Here is an 18122-nt window from a genome sequence, read left to right on the forward strand (position 1 = left end):
TGCTTGGCAGGGGGTTGGACTCGATGGCCCTTGTGATCTCTTCCAACTCTATGATTCTATGATTCTATGATTTGTTGAACTAAAACTCCCGCCATCCCTGAACATTGCCTATGCTAGCTGGGGCTGATGGGAGCTGGAATAACTCCTTAGGGTCCAAGGAGCAACGTTTGCCACATGGCTCAGCTGTGGTGGGCCCAGAGAGGCTGCCATCTTCCAGTGGGGTTGGAGGATAGTTGAAGGGTCTCTCTTTGGCCAACCCTTGGAACAGCATATACATGCAAGAGTACATGTTCAGTCCCCTGAACAGAAAACATAACAGAATGCTTTGTACAGGCGACAATGATTAGCATCCTCTTGGCAACAATTTCTGAAACCTAACATGTTGAGAGCAGTAGAAATAGCTGGGGACTGGAGCAAAGTTACTTGTGAGATACTGCATATGGTGAGTTCTGCTGCTGTCAGCTTTTCTGGCAAGATTTCACAGTTCTCATAAGTGGGTATTGACAGTGTTCTCTTTGTTAATTCCAGCTGATGTCACCAGCCTCTAGCAACAGCAGTGGTTCTCTTTCTCCTTCCTCTTCCTCGGATTGCCTGGTTGCTCGAGGATGCCCTGGGCGCAGCCATGTTGCTGCTTTACGAAGCCGTTTTGAGCTGGAATATGCCTTGAATGCAAGAACTTACGCTGTCTGGTCACAAAGGTAAGAATGCAAATGGACGAAGGAAGGAAGGAAGGAAGGATTCTTCCTTGGCCCATGGGGTTCTAAGAGTTGCCTGGTACTTAAATAATTGGCTGTTTGGACAACTTCTGGCACCTAGTAGAAATGTCACCTGAAAGCAACACAGAAAGAAAACTAGTCTCTTTATTTCTTGGAGGAGACAAAACACAATCTGTGTGCTTCAGCATCTTAAGTGTCACTCTGGCAACACAATCTACAACAGCGCTAGAAAAATGTGTAGTTGATTATTTCCCGAACTTAGTTCTAAAAGTCCTGGTAAAATGGTTTGTAAGGTTTTCAGAAGTATAACAGATCTTTGGGGTTGGGGAGCCCCAAAGGGTTGGACCCGAAAAACAGCTTAGTGAAGAATGAGCATGTTCAGTAGGCACCAAATGCTGGCTAAGTATTAGAGGGAAGGAAAAAGAAAACCAGGGGAAATGGAATGGAGTGGCAGGAAACCCAAATAGCAGTACTCCATACAAATAGCAATACTCCACACTCCTTTGGTTAAATGTTCCACTTGCACCCTTCCAATGCTCACCAGTTAAAAGAAAGATCAACAAGAGTGAGCTGGAAACAAGCAGGTTATGGAAATGTTAGAAGGATCTTATACCACATTCCTCCTTTGTGCTGCAGCATATAATAGATTTGCATGAAAAGAATGAGCGAGTGACACATTTAGGTTACACTATAGATACCCAAGAGGGCGAGAAAAGTAGTTATCACAGCAGCCTCCCTGCTACTGTAATTTAATGTTCATCTCAGTGCGCCACCCAAGCTCATTAGCTTGCTGAAATGGGTTCCTGTATAACCCAAAGGGTTACAGAACAGTTTCCCCCCTCAAATTCTGTGCAATACAAATTAACTAACTCCAGTCCTATAAATAGAACGTTAAAAGAGTCGCCCAGAGGCAAAATGTAAAGTAAAATGAAGATGGTTTCTGCAGATTCAGTGTTTTTTTCAATTATACAACACACTGGGATGATTAATGACCTAGCTTTCTAATGACAATAGTTTCTTGAGGCTTTAATTTTTTAAAACATACAAATTGAGAGAAGGATTCTGCGCTATGTGCTAACATCCATTGCAGTGCATTTTTTCCACCCCCTCCACCCCCATTTTAGCTACCCAAAGTAGCAAGGTACACACACATCTACTTTTGCCTTCTCACCCACACACAAAGTTAAGGAGGCATGAAATTACCTGCTCAATGCTCGCCTTGTAAATGCAGTCCTTTCTGTTCATAATGCTACAGTGTTCCAAAGAATGCTGTGGGAACTTAAGCTGGGGATGAAAGCTTGGCTCAGAATCTAGAGAGAGAGCAGCTTTTGGTGTGTACAAGACCTTTCAGCATGCACATAATGGCAGCTAGTGACCATTGGAAAGGCAGAGAGGCCAGGAGCCAATGACAGGTAGAGCCAATGTATTTCAAGATTTGCACACCCAGGGTTTTCAACCTCCAACAGTTCTTCATGCAGTCATAGGCTGCTTTTGGTCTAAATGTCCCCTCTTCACACTAGTCTCCTTTGTAAGGAAACTCAGAATGACTGGGCCTAACAAGTTGTAGCATTCCCTCCCCAGAGAGGTGTGCCTGGCATCTTCATTATGCAGTTTCTGCTGTAGGCAGAAGAAACACCTCCGACACGTGAGATATACAGGCAATTCCCCATTTGCACAGGCTGTGTGTGTGTTCTGAGTCATTGTGTGCGTCTGCAGTCAAATGTCAGCCCATTCCACTCCTTCCAGGACCGAAAACTATGTGTGTGTCGGCAGTCGTGTGTCAATCAGGCATGTTCAGAATGGTCCCACCCTATTCTTGCGACTGTCAATTGTTTTAAACTGTATTTTAATACTGTATATAAAAAAAATGTAATCTATTTTAGGACCTTATGCTGAAAGGTGGGTAATAATTTAAACAGCAACAACAATAATTAGGAGGAGCAGTTGCTCATGGAGCAACAGGATAATTCACTGAGCTGATTCGGTTTTGCTCAAGCAGGAAATTTCAGAACCGGGCTTTTATATCCTCTTGCTGATGACTAAAGTGGGAAGGAATTGGGGGGGGCATGTTTGGAGACCTAAACAGGGGTTAAACAAGACTTCATTTCACCTGAGTCAGAAACCCAGTTTGGCACCTCCTCCACAGGCATTTGTGTGTGTGTGTGTGTGTGTGTGTGTGTGCGCGCACACACACACACACACACACACACACACACAGGCTGGCACCCCTCTGGAGGCTTCACCTGGGGCTTCACCCTGGCTAGCTGCCCCATAGCTATTGCTCTGCCTAAAACATTTTGTCTTTTTTAACATATCTAGAAGAATGAAATTTGCATCATAAGAACACAGGATCAGCCCTGCTGGACCAGGCCCATCTAGTCCAGCACCCAGTTCTCATTGTTGCTCACCAGATGCCCCTGGGGACAAGCAGAACCTGAGCATCATAGAAGCAACTAGTATCCTAGGCCGAATGCCTCTGGCAGTGGAGGGAGAACACAGCCATTCTGGCTAGTAGCTACTGATGTCCTCCATGAATTTGCCTCCTCCTCTCTTAAAGCCATCCAAACTGGGGGCCATTATCCCTACCTCTTGTGAGAGCGAATGCCATAGTTTAGCTTCACACTGTGTGAATAAGTGCTTTCCTTTGTCCTGAATCTTGTAGCCTTTTTCTGCTTCATTACATGGCATGGCCCTAATATTATGAGGGAGGGAGGGCAAACTTTTCTCTCTCTACTTTCTCCACACCTTCCATGGTTGTATACACCTCTTATTCACCTTTTCTCTAAGCTAAAAAGTTGTAATCTCTTAGGGGATCTGCACTCTGCATCCAAAGGTGGAAAGACAGGCTTTCTGCAGGCTGTCTGCCCTTTGCTGACAGTGGCCAGTCATAGTATGCAGTCATGCTAAATGTTTAACTTCCTGTCACTTGGATAACTGATTGAGTTGCCCTTTTGGTTTCATGGTTTTATGTGCGAGCAGGGATAGATTAATGAGCTCCACCACAGAAAAATATTTGAGAAGTAAGTGAAGCTGATGACACGTTACTTTACAGTTTAGCGGAATTCAACAAATCTGATTCTATTATCCTGTCAAGTTCCGCAAAAGAGACCTTGAAAGCATAAAAAAGAAGAAAAGAGAGAGAATCTTTAATCGAACCCAGAAGCTATGAATGCAGCTATGGAGTTCAGCTGTGTTAGCTGGTGACAGACCTTTGTTTTCTTCCCCATCTTGTGAAGTAAATAATATCCCCAAAGACTAATTAAGTTTCTGCAAAGTCCTGTCTTAGTAACACAGCTCCTTTCTGCTCTTTGAGAAAAGAGTGTCAGTGTCCTGGAATCATGGCTAATGATTTTTTTAAAAAAATACACATATATTTTCAAAAGACTCTTCACGGTTTATGCAAGCAAATTCACTGAAGGCAGACCAAGTGGAGGGAGGGGGGGGGATCTGTTTTCAAAAGCACAGAACTCAAGTCAGGTTATTATTTTTTCCCTGGGACATTTAAAAACCAACAGCCACTTTTTAACCCAACTGATTATCAGCTTTGTTCTGATAGATGTAGCCTTGCATGAATGCCTTGAAGTGTTTGGGCACAGTCACGGATCTCTTGTGTATCTGAACACTGAACTCAACCAACTCTTTGTGTAATTGGGAAGAGAAAAGTAACTTGAGATAGTGTCACTTAATATCACACACACACACACAAACACAATTCAAAGGTTTCATTCCCCCACCCTCCATGGCTGCCACCACTGACCCAGCTCTGGAATGGTAAGTGAGAGAGCTCCAAATTCAACTACTGTCTGTGGTGGCATGACCTTAACCTTATTGTTACTCCATGAATCAGGGGGTGGGGAACCTGTGGTACGCTGGATGTTCCTGGACCACACAAATCCCATCATCCTTGAACACTGGCCATGCTTAGTGGGGCTGCTGGGAGCAACATCTAGAGAACCACAGGTTCCCTATCCCTGCCATGAATGAATGAGTGGGCCTCCTTACCTTAAGGCACACCCTTTCCAATATAACCCCCTAACCAGTTAGATCAGTACTAGGGGACCCTGCTCTTTGTTTCTTCCACCACCACCTGAGGTGAGCACTTGAGATGCCTAGAGGCAGGTGAGCAGTTGAGCTTCCAGGATTGTGGAATGCTTTCCTGAGGGAAGGCTTGCATCACCTCCATTAGTGGTCCACCATTCCATATCCCACACTATCCCTCAAGGTCCCATGGGTTTTGAGGAGCAGATGTTCAGTGGGTGCAGGGAGCTGTGGAGGGAAGGGTGAGGCTGGAGAAACTCCATTCTGCAAACATGCATGGTAGTGTTTGGCCCCTCTGGCTTGCCATACCAGGATTTGTCTGTGTCAGCTCTTGGGCACGGTGAGTTGCTTCGTCTGCTGTGAGCAGCGTGGGCTTGCAGCATGGCTTTTCCCTCCATAACCTTTCATATTTAAGTTGTGTTTGCTACATGTATCCTCCGTGTGGCCTTCTGTTCCAGTCACAGAGTTAAAATTAGGATCCAAGTAATGGATTGTATAGTAATTGCTTTCAGAGGAGCTTGCAAGCAAGGATTATGACCTAAGTCACTGCTGAAACTTGGCATAGTGGTTAATCAAAGGCACCCAATTGCTAGAAAGGTCTGAAAAGGGCCTGTTCTACACCTTTCCCTCAAAAATAAGTGCATGAAACCTTTTCCCAGGGCCATGGTTCCATGACTTGCTTTCTCTACAGTTTTTATAGCCTTGCTGTATTCCTTCTTACACAACTTTTTAACCTGGCAAAAGAATCTCGAGCTCATAATTCTTTGATTAGCTCTCAGCTATCATGCTGCACATGCGCAGGAACATCAGCCTCTTTCACAGAGTATCCATGTTGCACAGCCTGTCTGATAAAACCTTTGCAGTCTGCTGTTATGCTCCTAAGTGCTCAGCAAGACTTTTTTTTTCTGGGTAGCCCAGTTTCCTCTTAATTTTAATTATTGCAAAAGTACCAAGCATTGTTGATCTAAAAAAAGAACAGCCCTGCCATCTTTCAGACCTTAAGCAAATGTGAGGGGGGGGGGGGAAATCGAGAAGGCCACAGCAGAGAAGTTGTCCCAGATTTGCACTGGTGCTCTCTTTGAAATTGCACGGCACATACACCTCTCCGCCGGCAGCCTCATGCAGTAATACAGCAGGCTCGCTAATCATCTTGCTGCTGTTTTTTTTTTTTTTTTCAAGCCTTGGAGCCATGGCTGGTGGCTCAGTGCTAATGAGAAGAATCTGGGTATGATCTTTGCATCCTCCACAGGTGTGTCTCTGAGACAGAGCGCAACAGGCACACAGGTGAAGGGAGCTGCATTTCCCCCCCCCCCAGCCCAACACACAGATTATCCTATGGCTTTACAAGGACAGGAGATGGGAGGGATGTTTCTGAGCACAAGATTGAGAGAGAGAGAGAGACTTAAAAATGCTGCATGAAGGTCTTTAATGAACCATGAGAAGCCAATAACCACTGAAAGGCAGTGGGGCTCGAGAGCACCAAGAAGCTTGTCTAGCAGCGGGGAGACTAGTCTGCAGCCGCTCAGCTTTAGGGGCTGCCGCCTGCACTTTCAACAAGCCAGACTCCAAATGAGGCAGCTGTTCCAAGCAGGTATAAATAAAAGATGTGGTGTTCCTATGGGAACCTTTGGCATATTGGATTACCTATTCCCCAGCTAGAGTTTCCTTTCAGTTAAGTTTCTGTGCGAAAATCCTACACTTCAGGGTGTGCTTTTAAGAGATGGATTGTGGAGTTGTTTATTTCTGACTGTATATTCGTGGCCCTGATAATCTTTCTGCCCTTGGAAGTACCCATTTGGTTATGGGGCCCAGAGCTGCAAAGCTGACCATTCCCCAGGCCTCCTTAAGCAAGCTGTGTAAAGTCAGGAAGGCAATATTTATCCCACACCGAAAGATGAAAATAAAAGTGAATTGCTGCCACAGGGAATCTGGAGTGCCTGCCACCTGGTTCTCACCTTTAATAAGGAGGCAAACGTCAAAAGTCAGCCATCTACATGGTTATACCTCTTTGTCCATCTATCTCAGTACTGCCTACTCGGACTTGCAGCAGCTCTCCAGAATCTCTGGCAAATGCATTCCACATCACAGGTACCTAATCTTCCCAGAAGTGGGCTTCCTACATGTGGTTTCTTGGTCACACTACAGGAAGACAAAGTGATGGCATACAGGAAGCAGTACATCTATAAACACACATGTTCATATTCCTTAAATCTTCGTGATAACTGCCAGAATGTCTTACTGGCAAGCCACTCATTTCAGGATTCCCATTGCATGTTTACTGGGTTGGATCCAGACATTGCTTTCCAGGGCTAGAATAGACGCATCCACAGGAGGCTTCTGATCCAGTGGTGGGTGGAGATCTCGCCAATAGCAGAGGAAGTGATTTTTGAGGATTCCCCCTCAGCTCTCTGGAACAGTGTGAGAGGGGGCGGGGGAAGCATTAAAAGTTGCTTCTACACTTCCACTAGCAGGAAAGTCCTGAGTGGAGCTCTTAATACAGGATGCTCCCACCAGTGGTAGCCAAGCCTGAGCCCAACCATTTTTAAGGCAACTTGGGCTGTGGAAATGTGTCAGCTGTGGGTGAAACCAAAGAGCCTAGGACTTGCCGATCAGAAGATCGGTGGTTCGAATCCCCACAACGGGGTGAGCTCCCATTGCTCGGTCCCTGCTCCTACCAACCTAGCAGTTCAAAAGCATGTCAAAGTGCAAGTAGATAAATAGGTACCGCTCCGGCGGGAAGGTAAACGGCGTTTCCGTGCGCTGCTCTGGTTCGCCAGAAGCGGCTTAGTCATGCTGGCCACATGACCTGGAAGCTGTACGCCAGTTCCCTCGGCCAGTAAAGCGAGATGAGTGCCGCAACCCCAGAGTCGGTCACGACTGGACCTAATGGTCAGGGGTCCCTTTACCTTTACCTATATTTTACACACACACACACACACACACACACACACACAAAGTGAGGTAGAAGCACCAAGCAGCTGCTGATGTTTCTTCTTTCCCCCATATCTCACTGGCTCTTGGACAACACTGTGAATAAGTTAGCAGAATCCCAAACCAATCAGGTCAGTCTGGAGTTCTCAAACATCCATATTAAGATTACAAGAGAAGCCAGCATGGCTTGATGCTCTGAGTTCTGAGCACATACCAGTTTCCCACATTCTGATGTAGCAGAATTTGTTGAACAAATTATTTGCATGCATTTCCTTGGATGGCACTCCTGTAGGAAAAAATCCAGTATATTTGTCCTAACAAAAATGAAGATTTTTTTTAAAAAAGTATCACAGACATGTTTGTCTTCTACGTGTTATGATTGAATGTGTGAATGCTTCTTTCTGTCCTTTTACCTGGCATTTGCCCGCCTTTGCCTGCCTTGATATAATAGATGCATCTGGAAGCTGTACACCTTAGTCATTTTCTCCATTCTTCCCAGTTTATCAGCAATCTAAGCTGGCAGTTCAAACAGTGTTGCTAAATGGTGCCCCTGCAAAGCAATAGCCTGACCCAGAAATCATGAAGTGTTTGTGTGTATAGAGTTTGAGGCAATGTCTTATATCTGACAGCCACGTTGACTAATATTAATGCTGGGTTGATAGTGAGCTCTGTGTTTGACCTTGGCCCCCATTAGATTTTGTTGCTTGAGCACAGTTTAGGAACCATACATTAGTTTTCATTTAGGTAAATGTGGAGCTGGATTAGTGACAGAGACACTCCACATAGCATGAATGAATAAATGGATTGAATTAGGCTAATATATGAAGAAGCCATTTCAGTTCAGCAGGGACCCTGCAGCTCTAACAATGTGGATTTCCTCTTCCACTAGCCACAGAGTAGAGTTGCAGGTTATACATTACATGGATAGGGAGCAACTTGTGTCTCACATTGCATTGTATGGGCATTTGGTTTCAGGGTTATAAATAGGACTGGGATTAAAGCAGAATGCCTTCTCTGAACAATCATAGTATTAAGAATCATGGGGTGGAATTCAGCATTGCAGTGTGATGAATGTTCCATCTGTGCAAACATATCAGCTTGCCGGATGAAAGAATCCCCTCTCCCTGCATGCTGTTCTAGGGCTCTCCCAACCCTCCCCCCATAACCAAATGAGGGAGGGCATGTGGTGAGGAGAGGAGAAGGTTCCATTGCGCAAGTGGAAACCCTTGCACAGGGTTTTCCCTGGCAGTGTTCAGTAGGCAAATCCCACCCATGCTATACAGGAAGCCCACAATTTATGCACATTTAACATGTGCACATTCAGCTTTACCACTTGGGGGGGGGGATTAGAAAGATGCGGTGGAAAGCAGCTAGTGTCCAGGAAAAAAGACTTTGGCAATCCCACCCACCATTGCACCCAATGTGTTTTGGCTTTAGGCATGATCCCAGGAACGTAACCCTCATGTAAGTTGAGGGCTTACTATATTTCGGAACACTCTGCTTTGAAATAGCGATCCATTTGTTGGTGAATGTTGCTAGCTAGTTAAATGGCTTTTGTGGCCAGAATTTAAAGAAGAGTGTCTTTGAGCTTCTCCTGCTCAAAACCACAGTCTGCCACGCAGTGTGGCAAGTAGATTTTTGCTGTTTTAAACAGGTTTCAATCCATCTATTCATCAATCAATCAATCCTACTGAGTGCACACAAAACATCAGACTTGCCCGAACTGGCTCCTTGGATCCAATTAATAACCCTTACTTTAATTCTCAGCATTGTCACCGCTCTCCAGATAGCTAGATGGATGGACAGACAGACAGACAGACAGACAGACAGTATGGCAAACTGTAATTCAAGTATAATATTCTAACCAAGGTAAATATAGGGATGGGTGAAAGTGTTGAGACATTTATGAAGGCAACATGGTCAGTTTTCCATAGCAACTGCTTTGATGAGACTTGGAGGGGAGTATTATGAAGGAGGAAATGTCATTGTATTTGGGCAATGATACCACGTAAAGGGGGGAAAAGGCACATTTTAGCAAGACTATATAGGTGCTATTAGAGTCTGCTAAAATGAGAGGAAAAGGAGAAAATATCAACACTGCAAATCCATACAGGCTCCACAGTTACAGGTATATTTACTGGCAGCAAGTCCTATGTGTACTTCCAGGAAGGTACATTTAGGAACAAAGCTTCAGTTTTTTCACTGGGGAAAGGGAAAAAAATCTGCCAAACCAATATATAAATTTCTTACCTGCCATCAGTTAGAAATTGCCCTTATCAAAATCACCAAGGAAGGTACATTGCTGGGAATAATCCTTTCAGCTTGTCCTTTCAGCCACAACTTGACAACAAATTCTTTGAAGCTCTTGTTTTTTGAAAGAACCTCAGATAACTGCATACCTTACCATGAACAAGTAGAGACATATTGTTATGAATCCTCTGGATATTAATGTGCAGTTTGAGGCGTTAATTCACACTCTCTGGGCATACTCAGTATCTGCTAGCCCATCATTTGAGAACAGCTGGTACAGGCAGTCTTTATCTGATTGCTTCCAAGGATAAAGGAACATATTTTCTGTGAGCAACATTTGGATTTGCGTCTGAAGGGTGATGTTCTCTTTCACAAAGGAATTAGCATGCACGAACCTGATAGTTCCGGGGTAGATACATTATTTATGGTATATTCTTCAGGTCAAAAGCATTGTAGAACAAAACTCAAAATTCTGAGAAGAAGTTGTTCTGGAAATGTATTCCTTCTCCATCCATGTTATTTTTCTTCCTGTGCAATTGCTTCTTCTAAAAAGCCGGTTGTGTTTTCCGCTGGTGTTTTTTTTAAAGGATGTTGTTTCTGTAGAAAAGCTCTAATATTACAAAGATAACATATTCAGTCATCTATAATGAAGACATCCTGTCGATTTTACAGCACTGGACAGCACCCTTCTCAAGGTCTTTCTCTGGAAGAAATGAGGAGAAATTTCCAGTACCCGCCTATTGACCGAAATGGTAAGAGGTCCCTCAGATGTAACAAAGATAAGTTCTATTTATGGGCTAATCCATTTTCTTTGGGATGAAACTGGCACACACACACACAAATTGGAAGTACACTGAAAACAGCAAACCGTCAGCTTCGGTAATAAGATCTGAAAATGTTTCTATTACAGATTGTAGAAACGAGGCATGTGACAAGTTTCCCCAAGACTCGGGAAAAACTTTAACCACACCTTAGACCCTCCAGGGAGATTGTTGTGATTCCTGCCACCACTGGAGAGCCATTTTTCACTGAAAAGGTTTTAACTGTGCCTCTAAACTGTGAAATGTGAACACAATGAGCATGTCTACAAACATAGGTGTCATTTAGGTACACTTGTGGGAAGCTCTGATTGGTTGCAATTCTTTGTCAAGTGTTCACTGTAAGACCGGTTTGAGAGAGCCCTTGGCAAAGTGTCCTTGGCAGGCCCCCTTTTCATTTGGGTGTCTCCTTCATGGTTCAGCAGCAAACTTGCCTTGTAGCCCACAGAGTATCAGGTTTTTCCTCTTAACTAAGGAGTGGAAGCCTCCCACGATCTGTCATTTTATTTTTCCTATGATACCTGGGCATAGCAAAGCATCGTGGGGCAAGCAGAATAATGGTCAGAACAAAAATGTGATTCTTTTTAAAAATAAATAAATAAATCCATTTATCACGAGTCTTCAACGCTAGTTTTTATTCCTTTGTGCTGTTGTGCTCTTTTGTTATACCCTAGTGCTAAATGTTGCAGCCTTTTAGGGCAGGTGCCAAATTATAGTACTATAGGGACAGTCCTGATGTTAGAATTGAGTCCCGCTTCCCTCCACAAACTTTAAAAAGTATACTTTATTTCTCCTAACCTTTTGGCCTTTGTACATAATATCTCCATATAATATTACCCTGATGTTTAGAAAGACAGGCTGCAACCCTGTACACTCTTTCCAGGGGGTGGGGTGGATAGTCCCGTTAAACTCAAATGGGTTTACTTCTAAGCAGGCATGCATAGGATTGCACTGTTAATGACTAGGCAAGTATGACAAATATTATAGCAGAAGAATAATAGTAGCAATCACATTTGACCAGTGGCCCAGATGGTAAAGGAATAATAATAGTCCTTAATAGACAACCTGGTACTTGCAATAGCAGCTATTGTCATGATAATTGCCCAGGATTAAGGGCATAATTATTTCTGGCAGGCTGCTTATTGTTGACTGTTGGATCTCCCATTCAAGGTCAAAATAGGTATATTTAAAAATCAAATAGAAATGTGACAGTGTATTTAAATACCTTGGTTCCCGTTTTGTGTCGGCCACCAGTTTAAATGGCTATTGTGACCACACTGCATTTGAATGGCCTGCGTATCTGTATTTCATATTTCGCCTCCTAGCATTTTCCTTCAGAGAATGGCATTAAACTTGGGCAGTTCAGGTAGCAAAGAGATTTGCCTGAAACACATTTTCCTGGGAGCAAATCTGTGCATTGCTTATTTAGTTAGCGAAAACATCCTTTTATACCTTCATAAATACAGAGGCCTGTTGGAAGCGGAGAGGGGAGGGAGAAGGGTTTGCTGGGCTGAATGGCGTTTGTGACTCGCTCACCTGAGCTACTCTTCACCTTCCACAGGTTACGTGTCGGATCCCATGAGTACGATGCGATTTCATTCCTGCAGCAACAGCGGCAGCTTTGAAGACAGTGCCTGACAGCAGGAACCATCTACTTGCCGAGAGTTTCTCCACGAAGCAGCAGCAACAATTCTTCCTAGTGTCAACACAGCTCCCAGTCATCATATGTTACATCAAAGAGCCCCACGTTGGCTTGCTTATTTACTGATAGCTAATGCTTCCATCATAAATTGTTCTTCAACCATTCTCTTTCTGTGCCAGCAATTTATAGGTGGTGGGGGGGGGGAATAAATCTGTCAAAGTTTGGGGTTGTACCAAGCTTGCCCTTGGGATATACTGCATCCATGCCAGGGAACAAAATCAGAGACTGGAATTTTTTTATTCATTACCCATGAGTTGGGAAGGAAAGGTAACTGTTACACTGTGGGAGGTCCCAATTTGGGGGCTTCCCACAGTGTGACAATTACCTTGCCTTTCTCACCTCAAGCTTAATGGAGAAAATAAATTGCTCAGCATCATGTCCCGTGGGATAACTTCCTCTCCTTCTCTTTCAGCTGCAAGTCCCTGGGTCTCATCTTTGTTGAAGCCTAGGCTAGTGGTTCCAGCATGCTGTATGGTCCTACTCTATCTAATGTTGTCTATATCTTTCAGGGCTTCTTGGCTTGATGCACCTCAAAGCACCCAACTAACTCAGTGAGAAGTTCATTTACAGATATGTTGTGGATGTCTTGGAGTCATACTGGAATGCAGTGTAGTTTAAAGTTGTGTTATTCAATTTAATCAGCTGGTTGGTGCCAAGAGGCCGGGCTTGTCTTTCTGTGGCCGTTCTGTTTAAAGTTGCCAGTTTAATACATTATGTTAATCCTCTCTTGAATGTTCATTTGAGTTTTGCATAGCTCAACAATAAAACAATTGTGTAAATGAGGACAGAGTTCTTTATTCCCTTGCCCACCTTAGGGGACTAGAGAGAGCCAAAGTCGCGATTGTATAGATTTAATCAGACAGATGATTAATTCTCTTTGGACTGAGCCACGCATTGAGCCTCTTCATAAAGTTCAAAATGTACGGAGCCTACCTTGCATGTGCAGCCTTCAGAAGAAGTGAGGTGGCAGTCAGACCAAAGCTGGTAAAGAGCTTCCCATCTTTTAGTGCGATTTTATTTACTTCCTGTTTCCAGGCTCCCACAAGCTGCTTCCTCTGACACTATGCTGCTCATGTGAGTAGGCCACTCAAGTAAATGTGCAATAAAGCTGCAAAGAAGGTAGCATACAAATGGGATCTACAGTGGTACCTCGGGTTACATATGTGTCAGGTTACATATACTTCAGGTTACAGACTCCGCTAACCCAGAAATTGTACCTTGTGTTAAGAACTTTGTTTCAGGATGAGAACAGAAATCGTGCGGTGGTGGCACGGCAGCAGCAGGAAGCCCCATTAACTAAAGTGGTGCTTCAGGTTAAGAACAGTTTCAGGTTAAGAATGGACCTCTGGAACGAATTAAGTACGTAACCAGAGGTATTCATTTTTAGGAAGCAATAGAAGACCCTTTTTATTATTTAGTTAGACACTTTGCTGCATCCCAGTGGTGGGCATCACTAGACACTTGCTGTCAGTGTCTGTGCCCTGGCAAGGAGCCCATTGTTGAACAGAGCACTAAAGCCTAACTGCTGGTATTAAGGTTGTAACCTGCAGAATGATGAGGTGGTTTTAGGGTAGCATGACCAGGGCAGTCACACTGGGTGCCCTGCTGCAGGGGATGCCACAACAAGACTGTAGAACAGAGCATGAGAGGGGGGCAGGGGGGGCTGAATTGTAGCGTCACATGGGGTGCTGCTGAAGTTTAGGAGCCCAAAGTCTGGCACCTACTAGATGGACTAATGGACTGACTCAGCCATCAGTCTGTGCAGGAGCATTGGGTGCTGTGTGTGTGTGTGTGTGTCACAGCAGGCAAGAGAAGCAAGCAGGAAGTCTAAATGGTATATTGCTCCCATTGGCTCTAGATAAGGGATTTGGGCTAGGAAGCTCTGTTGTGTAGCAGGAAGGAGATTGCAGTGCTCCTCTTTTTCCAGGGACCAAAACCCCTCCTCAAACCTTGGATCCAGCCTTCCTTCCTTCCTTCCTTCCTTCCTTCCTTCCTTTCTTTCTTTCTTTCTTTCTTTCTTTCTTTCTTTCTTTCTAAAAGATAACTCAGTATTTTTCTCAGCAATTCACAGCCACCATCAAACCCGCATAGAAGAATGCTGCTCTGTAGCTCATTTGTGTTCGTGATACAAACACTTTTGCAAGACAGAGGGACAAGGAACGAAAGAGGGCAGCTAGCTATGCATGTCACTATCACTGTTGTGTCCTGCATAAATCTTTGAAATGCTGGAAGAGAACCACAGCTCTTCATCTCACATGAATGCTGCTCCACAGTGTCATCTAGTGTCCTTAAAACAAAAATACCACATGAAATGTAGCCTGGGGAATCCTTCCTCTCAGCCGTGTTTTTGTGTTTCTGGGGAACATGTTTCAACACAAACACCTTGTGCACGCATAGAGAAAGGCAGTGTTACTGGTGTCTGTCAGGTCTGCCCCAAAAACCCAAATCCTGGGCTGAAATAAACTAAATGGAGAGACCATTTGACTCATACAAGGTTAATGCATTATTAGGGGGTGGTTGTTGGCATCTGTCTCAAGAGACAAAGAAGTGCACCTCTGTGGATGAAGTCCACTCTCAAAGTCCTTTCCTTTGGGCTCCCCTGCCACAGCCACTCCTGTTACTTAATCTGACTTCTGTTTTATTCCTCTACCTAACCCTAATTTCATGCAAATCTGGGCTTGTGATGCGGCACTGCAGATCCTCCAAAGGGGGCTAGGTGATGACAACCTTACATTTTTTCATACATAGGGAGATACTTAATGCATAATACAGCTACATCCTTTTGACGTGTGAATTATTCAACGAATGGGTAGAGGGAGGGGAAGCATTTTTAAACATTAAGTGGTTCTTGAAAAGTTTGCCAGCCTTTCCCCTTCTCGTATCCTCTCTTTCTGCAGGTTTCTCTTTGCCTGGCTGAGCATCACTGAGCACAAGAGGCACAATTAAGACACAGCCCACACATGTGATACAAAAGCCGAATGTGAACTTTGATCTGTTCTTTCTACAGTAATGAGCAATTTCTGCTCTGTCTCTCTCTCTCTGTGTGTGTCTCTGTGTGTGTGTCTGTGTGTGTGTGTGTGTGTGTGTGTGTGTGTGTAGGGGGTCAGGGAATGAAGCCAAGAGTGTGTGTGCATTTGAAAGCAACGATTGTGGGAAGAACACCTGAGATGCCAAGATGACTGCGAGGGATGATACATCAGTGGGAAATGGAGAGAATGGGTGGGGGTGGTCATAGAAATTCTCCGGAGAGCTGGAGAGAAACCTCCTCTGAAATTTAACAGCAGAAAGAACGGGAGCGTTTGCTGAAGCAGGAGGCCTTACACATTCATTTCAGGCAGATTCATCTGGGTAAAACAATAAACAGAGGTTTGTGGCCATAGGAAGCTGCTTCACACTGAGTCAGGCCACTGGTCCATCTAGTTTGGTATTGTCTACACTGACCGGCAGCAGATATCCAGCACTTCCTATGGGGGGGGGTATTTCCCAGCCCTATGGAAGTGAGAGCTGGACCATAAAGAAGGCTGATCGCCGAAGAATCAATGCTTTTGAATTATGGTGCTGGAGGAGACTCTTGAGAGTCCCATGGACTGCAAGAAGATCAAACCTATCCATTCTGAAGGAAATCAGCTCTGAGTGCTCACTGGCAGGACAGATCGTGAAGCTGAGACTCCAGTACTTTGGCCACCTCATGAGAAGAGAAGACTCCCTGGAAAAGACCCTGTTGTTGGGAAAGATTGAGGGCACAAGGAGAAGGGGATAACAGAGGACGAGATGGTTGGACAGTGTTCTCGAAGCTACCAGCATGAATTTGACTAAACTGCGGGAGGCAGTGGAAGACAGGAGTGCCTGGCGTGCTCTGGTCCATGGGGTCACAAAGAGTCAGACACGACTAAACAACAACCAGGAGATTCTAGGGGTTGAACCTAGAACCTTCTCCAAAGTAGAAGAATGCACAGATAGGAATAGATGGACCTTTTCCAGGCTTGACTCTGTATGCCTGAAAAGCACACCATTTCTTCAGTTCCATTAGCGCCTTTTGAAATGAACAGTCCAGGTGGGAGGGAGCATGGGGCTAATCAGAGTTACAGTTCCCCATGGCAGAATTTGCCTGGGTAAGTTCAGACTTCTCTGAGGCCATTCTATATGCTTAAGGAGCAGGTAACATGTTGATTTGCTGAGTTAGAGTAAGCCAATGTTTTGTGGTAGGAAAGGACTCCCATGCATTTTAAGAGCTGCACTGGGAATGCAACTGGGGCAGCATTTCAGGGTAGGGCGATGTTGCATCGGGAACCATTCCTGATACTCAGCTGGTAAAGGCACAGGAGCCCTGCCAGTGAAAAGTGCCAACTCTTTCTGTACAATGAATCTCCATTAGCAGCTCCATCCAAGTGTAAGAAATTAATGAGGACTAGAAATAGAACAAGGGGATCAGCCGGGGGAAGAGCTATGCCTCCTTTAATTGCCCAGTCCCATTGCTAGCACCTGACCTTCCACATTCATGGGGAATTTGCATTTCGTTTGCTGATTCCTAGATAGTGGTTGCCCGTAGACTTGAGCAGTTTGAAATGCAAAGCGTTTGACAAAGCCATACTGGTTGGATTCTAGCAAAGCAAACACGTTGTTTTACTGGTAATTAATATAATTGGCTATTAGAAGAAAGCACTGCCTCAATTAATTGGTCTCTGTAGAAGGAATATCAAGTCTTTGGGGGAAAGCATGCTTCTCAGAAGGAAAGAATTATTAATTCAAATGATCTTTTTTTTTTTCTTGGGTACCAAAATTCCAGCCCAATACAGAGTCTTCAAGTTATTTACTAAGGCCAAATTAATCTTGTCCCTTTCCCAGAAATGAAGTCCCTTTGAAATACATATAAAAGAAAATATCCCACTGAGATGTTTTCGGGACCATCCAGTTACCAGCTGTTGCTGCTGCAGCATCGCTAATTGTTGGGAACCTGATTGAAACTCAGATTGCTAATTTATTATCTACATGGTTTTTAAAAAACAAAAATGTGGCAAAGAAGCCAAGAATCCAGCATGTCCACCCAAGAGTGCACTGTGGACACGTCATAGATCTGCACAAAAGGCTTTGAACTTTGGCAGCTGGTTGGACTACCTTGGGGATGACTAACTGGCAGCCAGTAGACCATATGTAAGCCCCTTGAGCAATTTAACTTGATCTCTTGTAAACCTTCCAAAACTATTGCCGGGTTGAAAGAAACGGAGGCTGCATACCTTAATGCTACACCGCTTGGATTTTGCATGCAGTATGCAAATGTCAATATTGCCTGTGCATATGAGCTCCGTAATTGCGAAACCCATTGCTGTTAGATAGTTCCAGCTTTAAAAGGGAGTGGATCAGAGTTTGGAAAACAGAGTGGGCTGGGGGAATCCAGGAGATGGGTACCACTGATGCTGTACGCTTCTGTGTGATTCACTGGGTGAAAGCTGCAGCAACGATGCAATTCATGATGGCTTGGGTTGCTTGCACACCAGACATTTAAGGCATATTTCCCCACCTCAATAATCCCAGGAACCATGGTTTGCTGAGGATGCTGGGAATTTTAGCTCTGTGAGGGGCAAGCTAGTTTCCAGCAGGGGTACCAACCTGAATAAAATATGGGGGGCCTGATAAGCCCCCAGCCCGCATAATCTATCACAAGATGTT

The 18122-nt window shown here is 44.4% G+C and overlaps 1 protein-coding gene across 1 annotated transcript in view; it reads left to right on the forward strand.

Moving 5' to 3' along the window:
* LOC307219355 (serine/threonine-protein kinase TNNI3K) overlaps window positions 1-13237 on the forward strand; it is a 139914-nt gene extending 126677 nt beyond the window's left edge. The window contains exons 24-26 of the mRNA XM_079982482.1: window positions 529-698; window positions 10608-10687; window positions 12315-13237. Of these exons, the coding sequence (XP_079838608.1) occupies window positions 529-698; window positions 10608-10687; window positions 12315-12391 (327 nt within the window). The 3' untranslated portion in view covers window positions 12392-13237. The remainder of the gene's footprint in view (window positions 1-528; window positions 699-10607; window positions 10688-12314) is intronic.
* The last annotated feature ends 4885 nt before the right edge of the window (window positions 13238-18122 follow it).

The sequence above is a fragment of the Podarcis cretensis genome (genome assembly GCF_951804945.1).
Source record: "Podarcis cretensis genome assembly, chromosome: 6".
Lineage (NCBI taxonomy): Eukaryota > Metazoa > Chordata > Lepidosauria > Squamata > Lacertidae > Podarcis > Podarcis cretensis.